The following is a 26,071-nucleotide window of genomic DNA, read 5'->3' as shown; positions in this document are numbered from 1 at the left end:
ATTATATGCTTTCTAAAGCTCTTAAAGACATTAACAGAGATTCAGTCTAATGTGGTTTAGTGCTTCAGTGTTTGCTAGCAAAGGCTGTGATTTAATTTCTGCTTGAGAGACTTATTGGGTTATTTTCTCCGTCTGCTTTTCTGGAACATAGGGGCTTTTAGGGTTAGATTAGATTGGGCTTTGGCAGTGTGCTTGTTTGAGGCCTAACAAGCTGCTATATATGTAGGTGTGTGTCTTATTGCTTGTTTCTGGACTTGATGGGTGCAACGGCCTGTTTGAATGAGTTTTAACTTTCATATACCTCAAAGCTTTCTTAGTTTAATTTGGGACCAGTTAAATAGAACAACAATAAAAAAGGCCAAATTTTTGTTTAGTACTGTTAACCACAAATATTCTGCTTGTAGGTAGCTTTGTGTGGCAAAATGCATGTGCATGTGATAAGAGTGTGGTTGAATATACACAGGAATTTTCTTTACTGGTTCAAATATAAATAAAAGTTCTGCAAATGTTTGCTTTTGGAAAAGATCAGTCTGGATAGCTAGATGTTCTAATTTAACATTTTAATCTGTGTCATTTTGAAAGCCCTTGCAATTTTTGGTGGAGGTGGAGAACTTCTTGTAACAAATTAAGGTCAACTATTGGTATGCTTATTCTCTTAATTTTTGTGGATTTTATCACATATAAGGTGAAAAGCACTTAAATTAGGCATGAATGAAAAGCAAGAATTTGTGAACTGAAGTTTATTGCGCTCCTTTTACAATAATGGGGAAACTTCTAGTAGAACTTCAATTGCCCTGATTTGAACTGTTACAGTACCCATTTATGTCATTTGCAAATAATACCTTGGTGTTATGTGACAGATCTTTCCCTAATTTGATATAAATAATAACTTTTCCTATTTCGATATGAATACATGCTCCTTACTTTCTGATTTTCCCAACTCTTTGGATCTGTCATACAACAGTAGCACTGTTCTGAATTCCAAATGGAGCCTGAGATGAAAATGTGCTGTGAATTACAAGTTCTTTTGTTGTATCTCTCCACCAGAAAAACCTGCATAAAGTATGCCTCGTTGCAGTGGGGAATTTTTTTTGTGAAGTATCTTTGTGAATAATGATAATCTGCTGATTAGAGCAAATTCTCTCTGGTATCACAGCACTGAACCTACTATCTTTGAACACCATATTTATAGCTCGTTGAACACTGAAAGGCCGTAAAGGCTAATGACGCTGTCAAGAAAAATGTCAGGGCAGTGTGGATTTTTGGAGGTTTTACATGTATATTTGGAGATCTGAATGAGGTGAGCTGTTTTCTGTTGGCAGAAATTGACAGTAACTCTTGGTAAACATTGTAAAAGTAAGGGAGGTGGTTCTTTCTGTTGGAACAATCTGTGTTTAACTGATGTAGTGTGGTCATATACAATATCCACTCAAATTCATGTTCTAGAAGGTATTTAATCATGTTTTTTCATACCATGATTTCATATTATGTAGTGATTGTTTCTGAGACTACATACTATGTATGAAAGAACAAATTTAAATCTTATTTTGATCTTGAAGAGCAGATCAGTTATTTGCTGTTAGTGAAGTTCCATTAGAAGCACTAAAAAGCTTCTGGATTTCGAATTTTGAGAGGATTCCCAAAACTTTTGGGGGATAGTTGTGTGGAGGCTGGCCATCAATATGTTTAAGTAGTCAACAGGTAATCTTATGAAGCTGCTGTCAGTATTAATGTGTTAAGATAAACCTCGAGCCAGAAACATTTTAGCAGCTGGTGGTAAGTCATACAGTTGTCAGGTAGCAAGCGTGATTACTATGTGGTTTTCCTCTCTAGATATTCATCCATTCCCTTATTTAATTTCCGGCAGAAGCAAGAGGTTTGTTTCCAAACCTTTGAGTCTGTTTGTCACGGATCCTGCTGGGTTTGGCACCTCACACAAAGGAAACTATGCATATATCTTAAAATCTGTCATGTTTTCTTCAAGTAAAAGTACAATAGCACCATCCTTTGTAAGGAGATTATATCTTTTTAAGAGATCTCTTGTACTTTCTCGAAAGCTATGTCTTTTAAAAGTAGATTCAATTCCAAGGTACCATATTTCCTTTTGAATTTTCACAGAATTTCTGAAATATGACACTTGAGATTGTACTGGTGTTCTCCTTTATAGTGAGAAAATGAATCCACAATATGGTTACTATATAATGATGCACATAATGCTAAAAGGGATCCTACTGCATAGGAAAAACTTTACAGCCAGTAATTTGAAACAGTTTAAGACTATAAGAACAGTTTTGAAGAGCTAGATATAATTTGTATTCAAAAGCTGTGTGCATTCATGTTGTACGTAAAATTGCACATAACAAAATGTCTGCTAAGGTGTCTATTGCATGCATCAAATCTTAAGTAAAAAAAAATCATAAAACCTTTGTCATAAAAAGATATTAAGCACTAATAGAAAATTTGACATAGTTGGAAAATTAATTCATGTTTACAAAGATGTGAATAAATGTTACCTTTAGGTTTGCAAAATACAATGTGCTCTGGTCATTTCACCGTAAGCTTTATTTTTGAGAATTCATTTAGTTCCAGAGGTTAAACTGAGTGCAAAAATAATACTTTTTCCTTTTTTTTTTTTAATTAGTAAACTAATTAATACAGTCTTTATCACTTATGTGTTTACTATAGTAATAGTCTAGGTGTCTAACAATGTTAAAGTTGCTTGGAGGTCTAGACCTGAATAAATGCACAGGACGCTAACGTGAGTTAATATGCAGTTGCCTCTTGAGGTAAAAGTTTTATATTAATTGTTTTCTTAAATGATGTTTTATATTTAATATTTGCTGTTTTGTTTTCTGCTATTGATTCAAACATCTACCTAGTGAAGAAATAAGTAGTTGTAATTAATTCTTGATTTTTTAGGGATTTTACAAAAGCGACAGTGGCTTATAGTTTAAGTGGTGCTTCTTCTGTCGAACTAAGCCAGCATGCAGCTACTTGAAACCTTGAGGATTATCTCAGATCTTTTATCTGAGTCAGTGTCATAATTTTAGCATCTGTCACTTTGTGGTTTCAACTAGTGATGTAATCTGGGATTCACACACTCTTACTACATTGCTAATTTACTGAAATTCTTCCATGTATTATTCACACAGCTTCTTCCTTAACTTGTTCAGAGTTCACTGGCACATTCAATTCCAGTAGCTATGGAAATTTCAAGACTAACGCCACTTTATAACTAGTAAGTACTGACAACCTTGGTTGACTAGATGAAAACAGTTATGAAGGTGACAATGGCAGGAGCTGCCCTGAAGTTAGAAGAGTACAAGATGGTGTTGGATAAGAAGTATAAGTGCTGGGTAGCTTCAAAAAAAGGGGAAAGGAGACACATGACAAAAAAAAAAAATTGCAGGTGTATATAGCGGTGTAGATGCTGGTGTCAGAAAATGTCTCATTAAATGGTCAACTTGTCTAGTGGGTGCGTAGCAACAAGTTTCTGCTGTTTTGGGGTTTCTTGTACTAGTATTGGTGTGTTGAATATAGTAATGCATTCAGATTTCAGTCTTATTACTCATAAAGTGTGATGAAGTGATAAATTTAAGAAATTATACTCCCAGGTTATCTGCTTGCTGCATGCTTTTGTAAGGCATTGCTGGCTCCATAGCAGAAACTGTAGAAATCCCAGGGTGTTTAGCTTGTGCAGTGACCAGTGGCAGCTGAGGAACAGTCACCATTCATCTTGTGCCTTCTGCTGTGAAATGGTAACATCTGACAGAAGACTAGATAGGAGAGTTGGGGGGTGGGGCTTGACTTGTAGCTTGTTCAATGCAGTTACTGTAAATGTGTTTGGCTTTTTAAATTTTATTTTAAATTTTGCGTGTGGCTACGTTGAAGTTAATCTGCTTCAAGTCTCCTGTTTTACCATCTGAAAAGCTGACAAACCTACATTGCACGTTATATTACCCTTGTCTATATTTGAGCTCTTTTCTGGTAACATATGAGACTATTTTGCTTGTTTGTGGGTTCTATTCTTTTGTTCAGCTTAGTTGGTCATTGAAAACCAGCCTCGTTCTACTCAAGTTTTTATCTAACTCTTTTTTTTTTTTTTTCCCCAAAAAAATTTAGTCTAATGCTTTTTCTGTGTTAGTGTTGAAAGGAGTATATTTGTGCTGTTAGGAATTTTTGAGCTTAACACTTGGTTTCCTCTCAAAAGTGATACTATGAACCTGAAGTTTGTGTTGTTTTTTATTTTGGTATTTGATTAGTTTCTTCAGTAACCAATTAGCGAATGTCTAACAAGTTAAAAATCTTACTATTAAGATCTCAGCACTTAGAAACAGCAGTTTCTGCACTTGGGCGCGTAAAACATTTGTTTCAGAAATTTGTAGTTCTGGAATGCCTGCTATGTGGGCAGTGTGTGGGATAAGAAATCATGAGACAAGTAGGAGTAGTTTAAATTAACATTTTTGCTGACTTGTTATTGTTAATCAAATCATAAAATAATTATTTCAATTCTTTTTAAACACAGACCTGTTCTTGGAAAGAAAAAGAATATTGAAGCTTCTTAAAATGATGTTTGCTACAATTTTGTATTAGTGAGCCATAGAAGCATAGAAACATTTTGATTGGAAAAGACCCTTAAGAACATTGAGTCCAACCAAGTCTTTATCTTTTTAATATTTTTCATTAAACTCTTGTGTAACTGGCCAAATAGCAGCTTGGAGAATCAAATATTGCTTTAGCTATTTCTTTAATTTATTTGAACTTTGCAAGCTCTGCTTGGTTCCTTCCGAGTACTGTGAATGAGGTTGATATGTTAAAATGTTTGGGTTTTTTTTCTTTTTTTTTTTTTTTTTTTTAAAGTGTTTGGGTTTTTTTTACGAAACTGTGAAGCACAAGACCCTTTGGATTATAGTAGAATCTATGGGGGAAAATGTTTCTGCTGTTTCCTGTGTTAAATTGTGCTGGTTAAGTTGAATGTGCTTTGCCTTCATGCTTGGTCAGTCTGCATGACGAAGCATAAGGGTCTACCTCCTTTCTGGCAAACAGATGCTATGAGAGTATTAGACTTAGTTGAAATTACGTTCCTACTGAACTATGTGAATAAAAGTTTTAAAATTTTGTGCTTTAAATTGGATTTTCGTAGGACATGTGTTGCCCTGCTTTTTGTGTGCTGTGCACAAAGAACATGGTGTGTAAGAGATTAAAACACTTGTCAGTGTTTCAGAGTTCTTTTTTTGGCAAAGTGATGCCCTAACAGTTAGCTTAGACTTTCATTTAAAACTAAGCAAATAAAAAATCACTATCATTCTTTCAAATTCTGAACTGATACACTTCAGTTTTTCTGGTCTGTGCGAAACTGTCATGTCTTCTTATTAATATTTTTTATGCTATACGGAAATAGTAACTGAGCCTGTAAGACTGACTTTTCAAATTATTGTCAGTAGTGAAGCTGAAATCAACTATCACACTTAAGTAGCAGCCAAGAAATAGCATACTTTATGGGATGATTGAGGAATATACAATGAAATCTGTCTAAATTTGGGTCGGATTTGGTTGTGACAGTGCAGCTAGCTCTGACATTTTATATGCAGCTGTCACATGAAATACTTCATAGTGCTTGCTCTTGTCTAAAACTTCCTAAAACAGTTTGGTTTTATTTTGTTGTATGGGCAGCTTATTCACACTAAGATAAAGGAAAAAAATTCACAAATGCATTCATCAGAAAGCTTGGCTGAGCACTGCGTTCAGGAGTACAAAAATAATGCATCACTTTTCAGTATGGGGCAGTGAGTAAAGTATAATTCCCTTACATAGTTCAAATAGATTATTAGGCAAGTTGCAGGCATTTTTGTTTTCCATTAAATAAAATAGGGGAATGCATCTTTTTGGGACCCAATGTTAGGTGCTCTGTAATAGATGACTCTGATTTTTTTTTCATATGTATTATGAATGCAATTATGTTACCAAGGTGGCTTTTATAAGAATTGTAGGTATTTGGTCGACATAAATTCTAAAACCGTTAAGAAATGTGCAGATCTGACTTGGGAAAAAAAATGAGTAACAGTTATTTTAAAATAACTTAATTTTTATACTGTGACTGACCTGCTCAGTTAGTCATATGTAGTGATTTTTTTACAGGAAGAGTTATGTCACAAAGTAATGTCAATTTAATGCTGTAGTAAGAATTCTTAATAATCTCCAAAATTGCTGTTGAATGCTGGGTTATATTCTTTCTTCAAATTGTTGGAATAAAAGTATTAACCCAAAGCAAATTACTGTAATTTCATTAATAAAGCTAATCTTTACCCTTTTGTCAGTTATTTCTATTTAAGTGCTTAATTAGGTATTTACAGATTAAGTGTTAATTTGGTTTATAAATGTTTCAAGTGTCACAATAACAAATTACTTTTGTACTGGTGTCTTTTCAATTAATTTACTGATATTAAAATTCCATGGCAGCTCAGAGTCCGAGACTATTTCTACTCTGTAAACTTGCAGGTTCATAAAAAATCAGCGTTTTACTTGGACATTAGCTAAAGATGGCATTAAGCAATCTTACATTGCTGTTAACAGGCTTACTCTATTCCTTAGCTACCTAATTCTGAAGCACGCTAGGTTCTGTTGGTGCTAACACTCATTCTGCTCTATGCTGGAGGAAGGGAAGTCTAGCCATCTGAGTAGCAGTGCTGAGGAGGAGGTGGGACAACTGTTGGCAGCCAGTCTGAAATTGGTTTGAGCCTGTCATGAAGCTGCATATTTGGTTTAATAGGAGGATTATTACGAAGGCATCACTATATAGCAGTCAGAGTATAGAAATACTCTGTTATACTGACATCAAGCAATATTTTAAGTTGGAAGAAACCTCTAGAGGTCATCTAGCTCAACCCTTGGCTCAAAGCCAGGTTAACATCAAGATAGATAAGGTTGCTTAGAGCCTTCTTCCATTCAATCTCGAAGATCTCCAAGGCTGAGTTTATACTTCTTCTCTGTGCAGTCTGTTCTAGTGTTTACCATTTTCCATGGGGATAGGTTCCCTACCTACCCTTACATCTCTGTGAAACTACCTGTGCTGCAGCTTCTTGATTACCTCACATCTCTTTCTTGTTTGGGTTTTATGGAGAGGACAGCAATTAGACACGCCCCCCCCTCAGCTACCCCTCACCTGCCAGTAGTCTTTCCAGGCTTAAAAAGACAAATTCTGTGTAGTTTTTTTTCATGTATACCAGGCCTCTAATCAACTAGGTGTCCCTCTACTGTTTTTTGTCTAGTTAATCACTCTCCCACTTACGGGCGCAGAGGTGGAGTACACTATGAAGTACTTGGATACAGTATCATGAATGCTGATTGCTGGGGAACAACTATTTCTTTTGATTTATTGACTGTTGTTGGTGCAGAAGTAGTAGCTGTTGGCTGGGGTCAACTTGAACACCTTACAGCTGCTTGATCACTCTCCTCTCCCTTGGGATGAGGAGAAAATAGAAGGAAGGCAGGAAGACTCCATGGAATAAAATAATGGCATTTTAATAGGGAAAGAAAAAGCTTGCATGCGCAAGCAAAGAGAAAGGAAGAGTCAATTTCCTAATTCCCATTGAGAGGCAGATGTTTGGACATTTCCTGGAAAGCAGAACCTCAGCATGCATGATGGTTGTTTGGCAAGACAAACACCATATCACAAATACTCACCCTTCCTCTGTCGTTCCTTAAGCTTAGTGCAGCATCATATGATACAGAAAATGCCTTTGATCAGATTGGGTCCATCATCCTCGCTATATCCCTTCACAACCTCTTGTCCACCCCAGCTTCTTGCTAGAGGTGGGAGCAGGGTGGGTAAGGGAGAAAGCCACCGTGATGCTGTGCATGCCTTTTTCAGCAATAACAGAAACACTGGCTTAGCCACAAACCCAGGGCACAGCAAGGTATGGACTGCTGTGAAGAAAGTTAACTTCATCACAGCCAGACCCAGTGCAGCAGCCTGTTATATGGTTGACCTTCATTATCACAAGGGCCCATTACTAACTCTTCAGGTTGCTGATCCCCACGGTTGTTTTCTGCAAGGCTGTTCCCTAACCCATTAGTCCCCCAAGTCTGTATTGTTGCATGTGTTAATCTGTACCACGTGCAGAACTTCACATTTATCTTTTTTCACTGTCATGAGATTCCTGTCAGCTCTGCTCTTTGCATTGTTGAGGATCCTTTGAATAGCACCTGTGTTCTCTGACACTGACTGCTTCCTGGCCTCCCAGGCTGATGTTGCCTGAAGACTTGACGTGGGTGCGTTCCATCCTGGCTTTAAGGTCATTGAGGATGCTAAACTGTTTTAACCTAGTATCATCTCCTGCAGACTGCCTCTTCTGATTGGCCTCCAGTTAGGTTTTAAACAGTTAACCACAAGCCTTTAAGTCTGGGTGTCTATCCAGATTTTCAGACACCTTGAAGTTGGCATTTACCCAGTTGTGGTATAAGGATGCTATGGGAGGATGCATCCTAAGCCTTGTAAGAGTCAAAGTAAATGATGTCCATTAGCATCCTTCATCCCCAGAATCAACTGTTTCCTTATGAAAAGTTATCAAGGTTGGTTGCAGTTTGCAGTTTGTAAATGCATGCTGGCAATTCCCAGTCACCATTTTGTTCACGTGCCTGGAAATAACTTCCAGGAGTATTTGCTGTATAGTTAGTCTGAGGATCAGGGTGAGGCTGGCTGTTTCATAATGCCTCAGATTCCCCTTCTTCCCCTTTTTTTAAGATGAATACAGCTTCTATCAGTGACTTCTCCTGGCCACAGTGACCTTTAAAGAGAGTTTTGTTTGGTTGTATTGGAATTGGACATCTGTAGACTGTGTGAAAATAATGCTCAATTCTGCAAAATCACACTGAGAAGGGAATGTAAGAGGAGGAATTCAGCACAAGCCACAGACTGTGAGCATTCAGTTTAAAGGGATTTGATCACAGCTTGAAGAGTTCCTTACATTTTTTGGAGTAAGAAGCAGACTAAAGGAAGCGGAAGTAGAATAAACTAAGGTGGTTAAGAGAGTAGAACCTGCATTTTTTTCTGCTGCCTGCCGACAGACATACTAATAGTTTTTATAAGCTTTGTATTTTAACATAGCATGGTTTTTTGCCCTTTTTTTTTTTTTTAATTTGTTATGCATTAAGAATGGTATTGGCATGTCTGGAAAACGTCATGCAGTCTGTTCCAAGAAAAAATAGTCTGTATGAAAATATTCTTGCAAGGGCCAAAAGATGGTTACAAGGACTGGAATCCTGAGGAGGTTGAAGATGTTAGTTTGAAACACTGAAGACCACTAATACAGTGTGAAGAGCTTACAAGCGGCTTTTTGGTTAGGTGTTGATTAAAAAGGCAGTTAGAGAAACTGAGCTTCAGACCCCTTTGAAGTTGAACAAATGATCATCTGTTTTCATTAGAAATGCCAACAGGCTGTGTTAAGATTATGATCACTGTAAAAAGAAAAATAAGGACTTTCTAGAGCCGAATTATTTGTTCTTATAGAGTCTTGATTTTGAAACTTTTAGCTTAAGACACTTAGATTTTCATATTAAAAATTAATTTGTAATAAATTACTTTTAACTCTTGAAGGTTTTTATATTTGCTGATATTTGAAGTGTAGGAACTAAGTGTATTTTCAAAGATTAATCACAGGATTGTTTGGGTTGGTAGAGACCTTAGAGGTCATAGAGTCTAACCGTAAACCTAACACTGCCAATGAGTCTTCCCTAATGAATTTTCACCCATTTATTTTTCAGGAGCTGGTGAATCAGGGAAAAGCACAATTGTCAAACAAATGAAGTAAGTATGGTGAAATACTATGATAGAGAAATATTTTTTTTATTTGAATAGCAAATTTATTCTTTTTTTCCCTCCGTAGGATAATCCATGAAGCTGGTTATTCAGAGGAAGAATGTAAACAGTACAAAGCTGTTGTCTACAGTAACACCATTCAGTCGATTATTGCTATCATTAGAGCAATGGGGAGGTTGAAGATAGACTTTGGTGATCCAACTAGGGCTGTGAGTATTGAAGTACAGACACAGATATACAGCTGAAATATCCAGTAATTTTCAGGGTTTATATGTTCCTAATGCCTGAAAAAAAAAATCTTTGTGTCAATTTTTTTTTGTTTTGTTTTTTAATGATACAAAGCTTCATTGAAAACTAAATGCCATTAGTCTTTACGTGGCAATGTGGCCTACTGGGCAATCAGCACTATGTTGATTGATGACAGCTATTTGGTTTATATACAGTTCTTAAAATTCAAAGTATTTTTGCTGTTAGTGTATTGAAATCAGTATGTAAGGTTATTAGAGGGATTTTTTTTGTCATAAGTAAGCTTTCCATTGCACTAAAGTACAGTTACAGTTTGGTAGGAGACGAGAGTTGTGAAAAATAAGAAATGGTATGAAAATTTTTCATTCACGAGTCTTGTGATCAAGATCTGTTGCTTAAAAAGCTATGAAAAACCAATTTATTAATATCAGAGTATACGTTCAGTAAAATGCATTATATATGGTTGTTGTAAGGAAAACAAACATTCATAAGTTTGTGTTAAGTGGGCCATAAATTTGATTTGCAGTCATGTGAATTGTTAGTTAATTTGATTTTTGATAGTAGTTGCTTTTATTTTATGTTTGTATGTTAATTCTACCTGAAAACCTCCTTAACTGTAAATATACCTAGTAAAAGTTTTGTTCTTATTGGTTGTTCCTCTCTACATTTGTTCTGATGTTTGCTGTTGTCTTCTATTAAGATCAGAGTTTTCCAGGGAGGCAGCAGTATCTTATCACGTTAGTTGTCACATGTTTGCACAATGGAGTCCTCTCTGGAGTTAATGCTGTGGAGACAGATGGTAGACTAATGCTACTAAATACATAGTAAGAAAAAACGGGGGAGGAGTAAATTTAGGTATTAGTAGATAAAATTATTCACAGGAAGATTTTTAAGCCTATTTTATACATTATATTCATTTGAAGCCGTCTGAGTTTGACTTTAGAGACCTCAATAAATAATGAGGCAAACTTTTATGAGGTTTTATCTTGAAAGAGCTGTCCGTCCCTCTGCACTTAAACAAGTCTTGGGTGGTCCAAGTTCTTTTTTACAGAGCAATGCTGCTGTGGTATATCAATACTAAGATTTTTACCAGCTGTAAAGTCAGAAATGGAAAAAGGAATCATATGTTGTGCATCAGTCTCAGTTTTTTACAAAAAAGTGAGACCACTTTTAATGTTTAGGCTTTTAAAAAGCTGAAATTGATTCTCTGGCTCCACCTTTCCTTTCCTTTATGGCATGCAGAGATTAGAACTATTGGAAACATATTTTATATGTTTGGAAGTCAGATCATGTTTGGCATAAAATTGCATAATCATGATGAAACTGTCTGTCAGTTTCTAAGTTATTTCCGTCACATGTCTTAATATATTGGCTCTTCTTTGAGGTCTGCTGCTTCTGTGAATTGTAGGTCTTTGGTATTTGCATCCAGAAACAGTATTCAAACCCAGAATTGCCATTCAGGTCTCTCTTATGCAGGCAGAGTGCTCAAACTACAGTCAGTGAGATCTGACTATCCAATTCTGATCTTTACTGCTCTAGGGTTTTGTTAATGAATTATTAATGCCATCCATTGAATTTTTATTAATTGTCCACAATTTCTCCTGTGCATGTAGAGTAATATTCTGTTGTATGTAGCATATGTATGTAGATATATATACACACACATATATAGTAAAATTGTTTGACAAATGTTAAAATTCAGATATCTAGCTACTCTTTTAAAAGACTTTTTAAACTAGATACCATATACCTGGTTTTCGTATGTAGAACTATGTATGCATACATATATTTATGTATGAATCTTTGAGTTTGCTTTGAGTTGACAGAATTGCAAGCTTTTTGATTTCAAGCTGTGAATATCAATGCTACACAATCCATCTGCAAACCATCTGTCATAATCTTTGATTATTTAAGTCTACAGAGGACAGTGTCTTTAGAACAATGACTACTTTTTGCTTACCCTGAAAATGCTTTTGTTCACAGCTTATTGTTTGAACAGCAAAGGTGATAGAACTGGATTTTTCTACAGAATTGCATCTGTACCTACATTTAGTGTTTTGTGAGAGCAACCTTATGTTGCTTATTTTAATCCTTCCCTGAAATACTTTCAGTTCCCAGCTGAGGTGCCCAAGTCTCTCTTTTCTCCTTCCTCCTGTCCAGTATCATTTGTTCTCTTTTAATTATTGGAGAAACTGTACATGCTGTGGGTTGTAGTTAAAAGCCACAAGTATGCTGATAATTTCTGGCTGATGTACCCTGGCATTAGATCACATAGAGCTAATAACCAAGGTCAAACAGCTACCCACAGGAGACTACTAACGTGTATCTCTTTCCTCTGTCCAACTGCTTCTTTCTTTTTCCAGTGCCTTACAGGTCTAACATTTTTAAGTTTCTTTCCCTTAGTCAGATTTGGATAAAGGTTGCCAACAAATCAAAAAATCATTTGCTGAATGATTCTTAAGTGATAATACTTGTGTTTCTCAATGTTTGTCTCTCTACTTTCTGTTTACATCTTAAAGGATGATGCTCGTCAGCTCTTTGTGTTAGCTGGAGCAGCAGAAGAAGGATTTATGACTGCAGAGCTTGCTGGAGTTATCAAGAGGCTGTGGAAAGACAGTGGAGTTCAAGCATGTTTTAACAGATCTAGAGAGTACCAGCTTAATGACTCTGCTGCCTAGTAAGTACTATGTGACAAACAAGACGCTTTTGTTAAGTAGTAACTAAAGGAATAGAAGAGGCATCTCATCTTTACAGGACATCTGCTCTCATGAAGATAGAAGCTATCTGGACAAAGATATTGTCTGCTTGCAACTAACCTTCAGGGCTGGAGAGGATGAGGTGTGGTATAATTATGAATTGGAGTCGGGTTCTGACCAGTTTTATCATCTCCTTGAGCAAGACAAAAATTACTTTAAGGTGCTTTAATATGTTACAAAGCATTTTTATTAGAAAATCATGACTCAAGTACCTGTTAGTATCTGAACACATCCAAGAAACTTACTTAGGTGGGGTGAATCTGTATGACCAAGGATACTACTATCATGCTGCATTTTCTTAGGTAATTAACCGTCTCTGTTAGAAATGTATTGAGAAAAGGTAACAATCGGGATATATCTTCTCTGCTAGGGTGCTTCATTGAAAACAGTGAAATAGTAAGGAATGAAGGGTGTGAGAAATAAGATGGAATGGCAGCAAGTAACAGTCAGTCAAGGAAGTGTCCATTGAGGGAGAAGTACGATAGTAAAGAAAGTCATAGCAATGTTATTTGCCCTACGAGGCAATTTACAAATTACTTGAGGTTTAAATGTGTTCAAAGTTGGTTTTCACTTTCCTTAAAATAAGGTACTTCTGTATTGTTATTCTAAACAACAGAAATAAGCAACATGCGGGTAAGGTAACTGTGAGAAGACTGCAACTGGCGTAATGTAATTAGAGGTACGCTGAATGAATAGAAATGTGATCAAGTTGTATTGAAATGACACTGATACTTCCAGCATGATTGTTACTTGTTTGCTGAAGTTGTTGTAGGGTACAGAGAGCATATCTCTGAAGTCAGAGAGATAGCACTTGTATAAACTTTCTTCAGTATGGAGCATTTCATTTGGAGGACGACTTACTTTCCTCTGCTAACCTCGGTTCTACTTTGTTGTTTTAGGTGCTCTACCTTCACTTTTATAAGAGAACTGTTCTTCTAGCATTATAGTTATATCCTTACAATTGTCAGCTTCTGTTTAGACTGGAAGAAGAACATAATGCCCTCCGTATTTACTATGGGAAAAGCACAAATAAGATTTGTATGGTTTTTAGAAACACTGGACTGCTTGGCCTGCATGTCAAGAATTTTTGGCGATGAAAGGGTACTATTGTAAAACATGCGTGCAATTAGAAATGGTCAATAGGAAGTTAATTGTTGTGTATTAGGCATTTTTTAAACACACCAGTTCTGGCCAAAACACCCCATTGTTCTTTTCATACCTCTTATCAAATACAAGGTAATTTTGAGCTTTGGTTCAGAGTTCAGTGGCTTACAGAGGTGCAATGTGGTGTTCTAGGTCATGCAAATTACACTGTCATGTAGAATCATGTTTGCATTCTGGGATTTAAAAAGAATTCTTTGTAGTGGAGTGAGTTGTGTAAGTTTTGTTCCTTTTAGGTTGAAGTACCTTTGTATCTTTAAGCTTACTTGAAAAAAATCTTGGAAAAACTTGTCGTTTGTCATATCTCAGACAAATCTGTTCTATAAAAATGAGGCACAATATAATGAATGGATGTAGAACTTATGTAATTATTTATAATTATGTTGTTGCTATTTTATGAATAACTGAAAGCAGTGTTTATTTTTACCTTTAGTTACTTGAATGACTTGGACAGGATAGCACAAACCAGCTACATTCCAACACAACAGGACGTTCTCAGGACTAGAGTGAAAACTACAGGAATAGTGGAAACTCACTTTACTTTCAAAGATCTTCATTTCAAGTATGTAAATCATGCTGCGTGTTCTTCTGTCTATTAAGGTTTCTGTAAAGTTCTACAAGGTAGACTTTCAGTTGTAATTTAACAAACTTGTCTAAACATAGCTTTGATTCCTTTCGATTCCTTTTTCCCCCTTTTTTCTTCTCATGTAGATATTAAGTAGTAAATACTTTGGCTTTATTGGAAGCTTTTTGTAATTATATTTTCAGTGTAAATTAAAACTTTCAATATTCCATTTTCTACCATGTTAAATAGCTGTTCTTCTATCAGATTCTTCTCTTTAGTTAGAGAGCTGAAGGCTTGTAAATGTTTCCTTGTGGTGTATGAAAGGGTAAACACATTTTCCTGAAGAGCTGAATTCAAATATGCATTGTACTTCAAGGTAGTACTTTATTTAGTGATGAAAGAATGTGACTTATGTTTCCTGTGATGTGGGATTTACAAAATAATATTATAAACATTTTATGTACAAAGACATTCATGATGAAACTATAGAATAGTATAAATGTTACATTCTGCCTCCTACTGATAAGGAAGAATGACAAGAAAACTTAGTAAATTGCATCTGTATTTAGATTGTGCAGAGAAATTGTTGTCAGCCTGTCTATATAATATCTGTTTAATATTTTCAATTTTTTAATGTGTAATTTTTTTCATGTAAATGCATAGTATGGACTGTAATATGGATGCTTCCAGGCCACCAGTGCTGTGGAAATATATTTTGTTTCCTTATTTTAGTGTTTAAATGTACAAAATCTGTATTAATTCATAAAATAATAGCTGGTAAGTGTAAATCTCTTGTAAACCTAAGGAGAGTAGTCATAGCCAAGCCTCAAGAGAGATCTGTAGTATTCTGATGAGCTGTCCATTTTCTAGTGTTTCTTGTTCAGCTTGCTATTGTAAATGGGTTTAAATTCTACACTCTTAATGAATTTGTATCTGGTAGCTACTTCCCATCTCTACTGATTATTAGAGCTGTTAGAAGAACAATGTGATTACAGTCCTATCGAGTCCATTATGATTACACTTCTAGAAAATGTGTAACTTTAAGACAAGGCTTTGGAAGTATTTAGCTGTCATGTTGTATGTTTAAACACCTGTACAGCAGGTGTTTAAACTTTAGATGACAAGAGATGGACCCAATGAGTTATTGGAAGGATGTGAAGGAGAGCACCCTTACATAACATTAATTTCATTGTAAAGGTTCTTGTCAAAGGCATAAAAGACTTGATTATCCCAAGATGAGGGTACATAAACATGACTAGGTGCGTAATAGTGTACTTCAGTGTTTTTCGTTATCTTTTCTTTACTGTTTTGCTGTGTGTGTTTAGATTCTTTAAGGCTGAGCTTTATTTCAGCCTTCTCCATGAAGCACTTAGCATAGCTTTGATTATTGAATCAATCTAAAATGCAAATGGCAAGTCATCTTCATCCTGTTTCTATAAACTGTTTATGAAGCTGAGTCTGATTGTGTACTACTTTTGTCTTCAAAGAATGTTTGATTTTATAGGAATGTCCCGATAATTTAGCAAATACTTAGGGAAATCTAGTCCTTAGTACAAAATTATAAAGCATAGCATTAGAATTGACAGAAGTAAGACTGAAATTTAAGGTATGTATTATTAAGGTATACAAGTATGAAATATCTTCCTGTGGGTATAGTGATCACTAATTACTTGAGAACAGAGTAGGAGGCTGACTTGCACTTTATATATATAGAGGGAAATACGGAGACTTCCTCTCAAAAATATCTCTGGAGGTAAGTAACACTGCTGAAGCATCCCTTTTTTATTTTTAATTTCTAGCAGGAATAGTCTTCAATGTTTTTAAGATGGCATTATTCCACTGTAGAACATTAAATGGGCCATGAGCATTGTCACTTGCATGACAGTGTACCTAAATAGAAGAGCTCATTAGAGGCTATGATCTTTCTGACATTTTATCAGTAAGCCAAGTGTCTCTGCTTTTTCTCTAATTGATTTAATTCTCTACTTATTTTTACTATGTTTTTGTTGTTTTTTTTAAATAAAAATCTAGCAACTCAGAACACCTGAAGATTTCCAAAAATAACAAGTCTAATTAAATCCCTTCAAGTGTAGTTCACCTGGTCATGTACTAAACTAACTTACAGCCCAGACAAAACAGGAAAGGGCAATAATAAAAAGTATGTATCGGTTTTAATGTGTGTAATATGTAAGGCTTTTCATATTTTATCATATTCTTATAAACACTCATCCTGCCTCAAAAAATATTTATAGAATTCAGTCTCTTTTGCAAGAACAATTTGTATAACCTTAAAGAAGTGAAAGCAATCATAGTAAGTATCTGGTGTCCTGTTGGACCCCATCACATTTTTTTGTGTGTACTGGTATAATTTACTATGTTTTGTCTGAAAGAAGCAAAACAGCGAATCTGGCAGCGCTAGCTTTCAAAAATGTATTGTGCTAATGAAAGGACCTTGAACAAATCCTTAAATTTGCAAAATTGTAGATAAACTGTTCAGAATGCTTTCCATTTAAAACAACTAAGTAATATAGCTTGGTAGAGTGATGACTGGAGAATTATCTTTAATGCTTTACCTTTAGTTCAGTCAAGTAGTTTGTTTTAATGTGACATAGTCACCTTGTAATGTCATTAGAGAAATCTTTCTTTAAATAATGGAAAGTCATTTAAGCATTTATTTAGATAAGGGAGGTAGACTCAGCTGTTACAAACTTCAGTTCTTTCAGCACTGCCATGGATTTCTTTTTAGTTCATTGCAAACTCTGACTTACCTTGCATAAGCAAAATATGGTTCTTTAAAGTAGTCAAACCATGACTATGAATTTTAGCACCTGAGCTTAGAGCTTAAAAGATGGGCTTGCACACAGCCCTGTGTGCACACCCTCCCATATTGGAAGGTGGAATCTGCAAATCATTCTTTAGAACTTTAAATTTATCTGCAGATTAAGCGATTTCTATGGGCTTTTCAGTCTCTTGGGACTGTGACCGAACAGGCCTTAGTAGGACTTTTAACAGGGCACATGGAGAACTTGTGAACTTTAAGACCGTTCTGTCCAGATCAGCTAGTTTTTCTGAAGGATATTTGCAGCCTTCTTTTTTTTTGAAGACTTTTGTCTGGCAAATAGGTTTTTTTCCCCTGAATGCCTGTATTTTTCTGTATTGGTATCATATGGAGAAGCAGCTTCGTTGGTGCCAAAACTTCATTCAGCACTAGATTCTAGTACATAGAATTTTCAAAGATGAGTGCAAAAAGATGGTTTGTATACTGAGAGTTTGTTAGGTGTGCCATTAGAAATCAAACTACTCCAAATAGAGGCAAGCATCACTGGTGAAATATACAACTGGCAGAGAGGCTATTCTGAATCAAAGTAAACATTTCTTGCTGAAATCTGTATCTGTGAATACAAACTGGAAATTTTATTCCAGAATATAAGTCTTCTGTGTTTTCCCTAGTTTCCCAGTATACATGCTGACAACATAGTCTTAACAAGCCAAGATCATACAGTGGCTCTTGTACAGCCTTGTTTTCTTTGCGTCTTTTAGCTGTTCTTTGAAAGAATACTTTTTGCTACAGTACTTCATTAGTATGGGAAGTTGTGCTGTTTCCTTACATCTCTTGGTTACCACCCTGGTAGTAATATTTTTGTATTAAGCAGTGCCATGAGTTACTATTGAATTAGGCGAGTTCCATGCAAATTGAAATTACGGAACTGCCATCAGTAGAAAGCATTTAACTTCTCATGTTCCTTAAAAGCTGGTATCCATAAAAAGCAAAAGGAGCAATTTTCTTGTTCAATTTCTCAGTTAACTCTTCTGTCTTGTATTCTGTCTGTCCTATAAAGAATGAGATATGTTGTTCAACTTTACGTACCCTGCTGTTTACCAAAAGCCTTCAATGCAGTAGCCTTACTACAAATATAATTCTGAATGATTTTAAGCCTTGCTGGAATATCTTTACAGGAATTATAACTATGCATTTTCACAGTTGTTTTAGTCTAGAATTCCCTTCCTGTTATGTGATATTTTTACCCAAATAAGGCTTTCATGATAGAGCTGGCCCTTCCACTACTTACAGCAAAGAGGATGGAGATATAAGAATTGATTTGTCCTCTGTTCACTCTTTTCTGTCTTCCTCCTCCCTTTTCAATATTCTTACGCCTACTCAATTCTAAGCTCTTTTTTTGTGTCAGTGTTGAAAAAAGTTAAAAGGAATACTTGCATTTGCCTATAAGTAGGAGGAAAAACTTAAATTTTTTTCATGATAGAAAATAGACTGACATAGAGAGGGAGGTAATGTGGAACATATTCTGTCAGGATAACACTGTCTGCTTTTCTTTGTTGTTGGGTCCCATCCCATTCCCCCTGCTCCCCCTATGATTCACAGTTCGTTATATCATTATTTTAGACATTTTAGTCATTTGGTTGAATACGCTTTTCATCTAGTTTGCATTTGATAAAGCTAATTCTGTATTTTTATATTTTATAGATTACAGTTAAGTTCACTAATGAGCTTTCATCTCACTTTTTCATGGTTTGTAAAATGTATAGGAGGATTTTAAGGCTGTATTAAAATATGATATTTTTAAACTGAAACATGAAATAGAAATAAATTTTGCAGATTTTTATGCCTTATTTAGAATTATGTGATGAGAGTTGCACAGCTGATACTTTCAGATTTTATTGGTTAATATTCAGAAACCTAGAAATTCTGAATTTTGCTCCCTGCTTTTCACTTCTGTTTTGCAGAATGTTTGATGTTGGAGGCCAGCGGTCAGAGCGGAAGAAGTGGATTCATTGTTTTGAAGGTGTTACAGCAATTATTTTTTGTGTGGCATTAAGTGATTATGACTTGGTCTTGGCTGAAGATGAGGAAATGGCAAGTACCTTAATGTTGGAAAAGGGAATAGTTGCTGGATAGAAATTAAATAAGTTTTAAAAGAAAGCTAAAATATATCTTTTAGACTATTAGTGCTTTATGAGATATATGGAATTTGTATCGAGAAATGGTGATAGAATTCATGCTTTCAGATTTCAAAGTGTATTCATCATTCTCAGAAGGAGTGCTGAGACAAGTATTTTCAGCTACATTCTCATGTTTTAAAGGGCTCATAAATTAATGAGGATAGATTGTCAGTAATACACTTTTTAGTCTGTATGGATGCTAGAGGTATATAATAAGTTCCTTGTCTCTTTCTTCTTTACTGCACTTTCTGTCTTCTTTCCTTAGTCTTCAATTTTTGTTTCTTTCTAAATGTGTTTCTCTGGTAGATTTCCCTGGTTACAGGAATTTTTCTCTTCCTTCCCACTCCCTCTATTCCTTTCTCCTTTCAAGGTGTGACTCCTCCTGTATCAGTATGCACAGACTACATTCTTTTTGCTCTTAGTCATCTAAAATGATGCTTATCTATTCTTTATGCTAGAAACTTAGTTTTGTAACTTATCTGGTTCCTTTATGATTGATCAAAGCCACGTATCCTGATTTTACTATTGAAGTCTGATAAAATATAATGTGGCGTTTTTTTTCCCAATTACAGAATCGGATGCATGAAAGCATGAAATTATTTGACAGTATCTGCAACAATAAATGGTTCACAGAGACTTCTATTATTCTCTTCCTGAACAAGAAAGATCTTTTTGAAGAAAAAATCAAAAGGAGTCCTCTCACTATTTGCTACCCTGAATATGCAGGTATTGGAGGGTGCAGCAGATGTCAGTTAACTTGTGATTAAATTAATTTTACATTTTTGAGTCACAAATCTGGATGAGTTTAATGACTGTAGGTGTCTAAAATATTTAAGTTAAGTTTAGGATGGGGGAGGGTTTTTTATAGATCACAAATGAAATAGTGCTGAATCAGATTCAACTTTTTAACCAGGCAAAATAGTACTGGTCCACTGGTAGCATTTACATGTTACTGTTTCAACTCCTTTCACCCTAAATTATTTAGCTTATTCTTTTTTCTGATGTCGTCCTATTATTGTACTTGGGTGTGATTGTTTTTCACTAGCAGGAATCTCTGAGGATATACAAGAATTTATTTGAGCAGAGAGTATACACACATGTTAGAAGTTATGTGGCTTATTAAAGCAATACTTAGCAAAAACGGATGATTTCCTTTAACAAGTCCTAGCCATACATAAAATATCCTTTTCATTGCAACTTCAGACTATTCTATTACAGCATGTTGGAGGTAAAAAAAATTAAAAGAAAAATCATAGACTAATAGAATGGTTTGAGTTAAAAGGGATGTTTAAGATCATCTAGTTCCAGTCCCTCCCACTAGATCAGGCTGCACAAGGCCTGGCTTTGAGCACATCCGGGGTGGGGAGGGGGCATCCAGAACTTCCCTGGAGAACCTGTTGCAGTGCCTCTCCACCCTCATTGTGAACAATTTCTCCCTAATGTCTAATCTACAGTCTTCCCCTTCCAATTTAAAGCTGTTCCCCCTCATCCTATCACTATGTGCCTTTGTAATGTTTCCCTCCCCAGCTTTCTTGTAGGCCCCCATCAGGTATTGGAAGGTTGCTATAAGATCTCTTCAGAGCCTTCTCTTCTTCAGGCTGAACAACCCCAACTCTCTCAGCCTGTCCTTGTATGGGAGGTGCTCCAGCCCTCTGATTGTCTTTGTAGCCCTCCTCTGGACCTGCCAACAGTTCCATATCCTTCTTATGTTGAGGATTCCAGAACTGCACACAATACTGCAGATGAGGTCTCATGAGAGAGGAATAGAGGCACAGAATAACCTCCCTAGATCTGCTAGCTACACTTCTTTTGATGCAGCCCAGGATGCGGTTGGCCTTCAGGGCTGTGAGTGTGCGTTGTGGGCTCGTGTTGTGCTTCTCATCAATGAGCACCCTCAAGTCCTCCTCAGGGCAGCTCTCAATCACATCATCCCCCATCCTGTATTGAAATTGGGGATTGCCCGGACCAAGGTGTAGGACCTTGCATTTGGTGTTGAACTTGATGAGATTCACAGAGGCCCACTTCTCCAACTTGTCCAGGACCTCCTGGATGGCATCCTGTCCTTCTGGTTTGGCAGCTGCACCACCTAGCTTGGTGTCGTGTGCAAACTTGCTGAGAGTGTACTTGGTCTCACTGTCTATATCACTGATGAAAATATTAAACAGCACTGGTCCCCATACAGACCCCTGAGGGATACCAGTAGTCACAGATCATCATCTGGACTTTGAGCCATTGACCACTACTCTCTGAATATGACCATCCAACCAGTTTGTTATCCACCGTACTGTCCGTCCATCAAATCCATATCTCTCCAGTTTAGAGAGAAGGATGTTGCGGGGGACTGTGTCACAGGTTTTACTGAAGTCCAGATAGATCACATCCGGTGGCTTTCCCGTGTGCACTGCTGTGGTTACTCCATCACAGAAAGCCATGAGATTGGTCATACAGGACTTGCCCTTGGTGAAGCCATCCTGGTTGTCTTTAATTGTGTCCCTGTATGCCAAATGCCTTTAACTGAGTTTGAGAAAAATCCAAACCTTTTAAAAACATAAAAATTGAAAGTGAATAACGTGAACGAAGGAAACAGTATCCTAATCTGGGGAACAGTGATGGGTCATTAGTTACTAGCTCCTTCTGCAACTGAACCATATGGAAAGACCCTTAATGCAGCTGGAATTGAAATGAGTCCTTAGCTTTTGTTCTTAGTGTGTCCAGGAGGTTTTCTTCATGATTTATTCATTGTGTGCTAAAGCAGTGGCTGTGGAGTTACTCCTCTTCAGATTTAGGTTAACTATTTGGGAAGAACCACTTCTTTCAGAGACTTAGTAGATGTCTTGTTCTTCCTGAGTTTGCAACCTGTTTACTGAGCAATTTTCTTTTAGGATCAAACACTTACGAAGAAGCAGCTGCTTACATTCAATGTCAGTTTGAAGATCTGAACAAGAGAAAAGACACGAAGGAAATCTACACTCACTTCACATGTGCCACAGACACAAAAAATGTGCAGTTTGTTTTTGATGCTGTAACTGATGTCATTATTAAAAATAACCTTAAAGACTGTGGCCTCTTCTGAGAACGGACAAAAGGCTGTTAAATGGTAAATTACGTGTCTGAAAACAGGACTTGGCATTTGGAATATATCCATGCTGTGTAAAACCTACGTAGATATACTTAATTCTCTTTATTTTATTTCTAGGTATGGAGAATGACTTCGCACAATTCTAATCTGATTCTTTTCAAGGTGAAAGAAATAGGAAATACATTGTGCTGATTGATAGATCTGTACTGTACTTGCCTGTTTTAACAGCTTTATTTATGTTTGTCTTGTAAATTTAAGCAATTAGTTAACACAGAGATGTCAGTTCATTGTATGTAAACTTATAATTGTAGTACTGTATTTGTATAAACGTTGAATGGAATATTTTAGTAACTTGATGTCCTCTAAAATTTCCATGTTTTACGAAGATACTCTTAGAAGAGACAGACACTTTTTTCCTTTGGGTTATTTAAACATCTTGTAAAATTAAATTTTCTTCTCATCTTAAAGGTGCATGCTGCCTTATTCTTTACTTTTGTTGGTAATACTGTAAATGATGTTAGCTTTTTTGATATTTAAACAGCCTCATACACCTGCTCAGATTTAAAGAAACATAACCAATAAAACTTGTTTTTGCCTTAAGTTTTGAAAAAAAAATCTTTTTATAAATTTAAGATAAATGCAAAGATTATTTTTTAAATTTAAATTAAATCCACAGTTTACGAAACCTGGGCTTGCAGTCCTTGCAGTGCAAATGTGGCAGCACTGAGAAATTGAATTTTAAGGTTCAGCTATCTTTGAAGCTGATGGAAATGCAAAAAGGAAGTTGCTGTAGCCATTCATATCAATAAACAGTTTGAAACTGTGGTCTTTACTCAGTGATGTGAATGGCAAAATTACATATGGGGTTTTTGTAATAGACCATTAATGATGGCTGGACTTCAGAGTCATGTATTTTCTGCTTACTTAAGTAAATCCTGTTCTCCTTAAGCTTTTTGCTATTTTCTGGTAATAAGAGTCATTTGATAATTTAATACTTATAAAAATATAAGACTATCCCACAAGGTATAGCACAGCGGCTTCACAAATTACAGCAATTTCCTGCTGCGTGTAAAAAGAATCTTCAGTATTTTGGATTGAGTGTTTTAGTGACTTACAAATACCGATTCTTTAATTTCCTCTTTAATTATAATAAAAGTTACACAATCTCTTTAATACATTAAAAAAAATATTTTCTTCTTGTTATGCTTTCGTTATGTGATTTGCTATCTTAGTTACATATAATATAATCCATTGCCTTATGGGTAGTGCCAAAACTGATTTTTTTTTTATACAGATTTTAAAATGAATAAGCTTCTATTTGTAAATAAGTTCCTGGATGGTTGTCTTAAATGTATGTCAGCTACAAAATATGAACGTACCAAACTTGAAAATATGATTTTTCTATAATGGTTAAAGTACTCCAGGCAGCTACAGTACACCATAAGTTTTGAGAAGTAAATAAGTCTTTGAACTTGTTGCTATTTTTCTATATTATCTTAACATTTCTGTTCTTAGAAACATACAACCAAAATATTGAAGTCCTTGTTCTGTTATTTAATTTTTAATTCTGTGTTTCATTTAGGCCTCAGATGGCTTGAGTAAAGGTTAGCTTCACTTCTCAGTCTTTAATACTTCCTTTGTTAGGTACAGAATTTGCTAAACGAGTTTCTAATGAAAGATTAGAAAGGAGATAACTTATTACTGGAGGTTGTTAAATATATTCATACATTGAGCTCTTTCAGCAGTTATGGTTAGCAATCTGTATATCCTGGGCTGCTTTTAATTGTGCTTTACAGGTCTGGATACATAAGTGATTTTAAATCTCATCAGACTTCTTTGTGGAACTTGTATTTACACCTACGTTCAAGTTGGTTTTTGTACTTAATGTAAAACAAAAATCGGGATTAATCAAATTACATAAATAAATCTAAATTTTGTGCCTTGCTTGAAAGAAATGTTTTTCATTAAATGTGCTGCCAGAAATCTTCTTGCATCCATTCTATGGAGATAACTAGGTGGTAAAAGTGACAAGATATGGAGCCAAGAGTAAATTCAGAAACATTATGCAAGAAATAGTAAAATGAAAGTGAGCATGAATTGATTAATTCCTAAATAATTTTCCTTCACCGTTGTTCGTAACACCTACAGTTGGAGAATTTTGGAATTTTGTAGCTGGTGTTTTCTGAAGTATTTAAATCTTGCACAGAAGAAAATTGTGAAATACTTCTGCTTGGTAGTCCAGGCATATGAACTTGTCTTTTCTGGCTTGATGAGTGGACATCAAGTATGTTTCCTAATCAGTGTGTACTGGGTGATCAATCTTTGCCCTGAGATGAAAGTTGTCAGCATAGGCAACGGCTCTAGGAACAGCTGTGAGAAGATATACGTGCAATAGTGGGAGCCACGCACTCAGTTTTCACTGCAGTTTTAATAAGGCTGCACTCATTTCTTCATGCAAAGTATCCAGACAAACTGCTTTTTCTAGCCTTACATAAGGAATATCCCTCTGCTAGCTTAGGTATTCCTTCAGATTATTTTAAATATACTGAATTTAGTGTATTCAGGGGATTACAACCTTGTGGTTGTCATGTGAGCATGTTGTCTGTGGTTGAAGTCTCAGTAAAATGCAGCCATCATTGTACACATCTACTTTTAAAGGGCTTAACTATGAGGAAGTGTGGTTTAGAAAATTTGGTAATAGGCTTCATGATGTTATCTATTGAACTGGAGAAAGTCTGATGTTAAATGCAGTAACTTCTTGGTAACTAAAACAGGATTCCCATCATAGCATGGGAACAGCATTGCATTTACTAGAATGCAGTTTCTGCTTCCATGTACACAATTAGCAGCATGGTGATTTAAATTTTGCATTAAACCTTAAGTAGTAAAAGACATCAGTCAGCAGTGTGCTGAACAGCATGAGGGCTAGCACGCGTTTAGATTGGGGAAAATTTAAAAGGTTAGTTTGTTCTAAAGCAAAAAGGAGACCCTACCAAGATACTGGCTATCCTGTTGTGTGGATGTCTCTTGAAGTTACTGAGCTTCATATTGCTGTAACTAATAGTCTGTTGTTTAAAGAGTAATGCCAGGGCTGTAAACTTCAAATCTGTGATTATTATTTTTTTATTTTGAAAAAAAAACATAGAAGGTGCAAACAGAGGCTGAAAGCAGCTCATTCTTGAATAATTCATAGCCTGTGAGAGAGTGCATTCACAAGCTATGAATGAGGAAGATGAGACTGGTGCAAGGGCAACTGGAAATCTAAAGGACACGTTTTGTTCAGTAAATTAATTACCATTCATTTGCTGTATCAGTGTCTGTAGTTTTTGCAAAAATTTGGGTTTTTTGGACTCTGAAGAAAAGGAATATTAAGTTCAGTTTCATAGATGCAAGGAAACCATTTCTAGCTTTGTCTCTGGAGTTCTTGCAAAGAAGCTGTCTTGACATAGAGGAAGCGAGGAGCAGAATTTCAATCATTTATGTTTCCA

General features: G+C 35.8%; 1 protein-coding gene across 2 annotated transcripts in view; it reads left to right on the top strand.

The window, feature by feature from the left end:
• The window catches only part of GNAI1 (G protein subunit alpha i1), a 33,748-nt gene extending 9,113 nt beyond the window's left edge, over window positions 1-24,635 (top strand). The window contains exons 2-9 of one of the 2 annotated variants that reach the window (XM_069877548.1): window positions 9,763-9,805; window positions 9,885-10,026; window positions 12,583-12,740; window positions 14,414-14,542; window positions 19,289-19,418; window positions 20,077-20,230; window positions 22,387-22,601; window positions 22,701-24,635. In XM_069877548.1, the coding sequence (XP_069733649.1) occupies window positions 9,763-9,805; window positions 9,885-10,026; window positions 12,583-12,740; window positions 14,414-14,542; window positions 19,289-19,418; window positions 20,077-20,230; window positions 22,387-22,577 (947 nt within the window). In that variant the 3' untranslated portion in view covers window positions 22,578-22,601; window positions 22,701-24,635. Of the gene's footprint in view, window positions 1-9,762; window positions 9,806-9,884; window positions 10,027-12,582; window positions 12,741-14,413; window positions 14,543-19,288; window positions 19,419-20,076; window positions 20,231-22,386 lie in introns of both variants that reach the window. The other variant, XM_069877467.1, reaches the window with a different exon arrangement.
• Window positions 24,636-26,071: the final 1,436 nt, after the last annotated feature.

The sequence above is a fragment of the Phaenicophaeus curvirostris genome, chromosome 1 (assembly GCF_032191515.1).
Source record: "Phaenicophaeus curvirostris isolate KB17595 chromosome 1, BPBGC_Pcur_1.0, whole genome shotgun sequence".
NCBI lineage: Eukaryota > Metazoa > Chordata > Aves > Cuculiformes > Cuculidae > Phaenicophaeus > Phaenicophaeus curvirostris.
The sequence above is the reverse complement of the archived record's forward strand: the minus strand, read 5'-3'. Positions and strand labels throughout refer to the sequence as shown.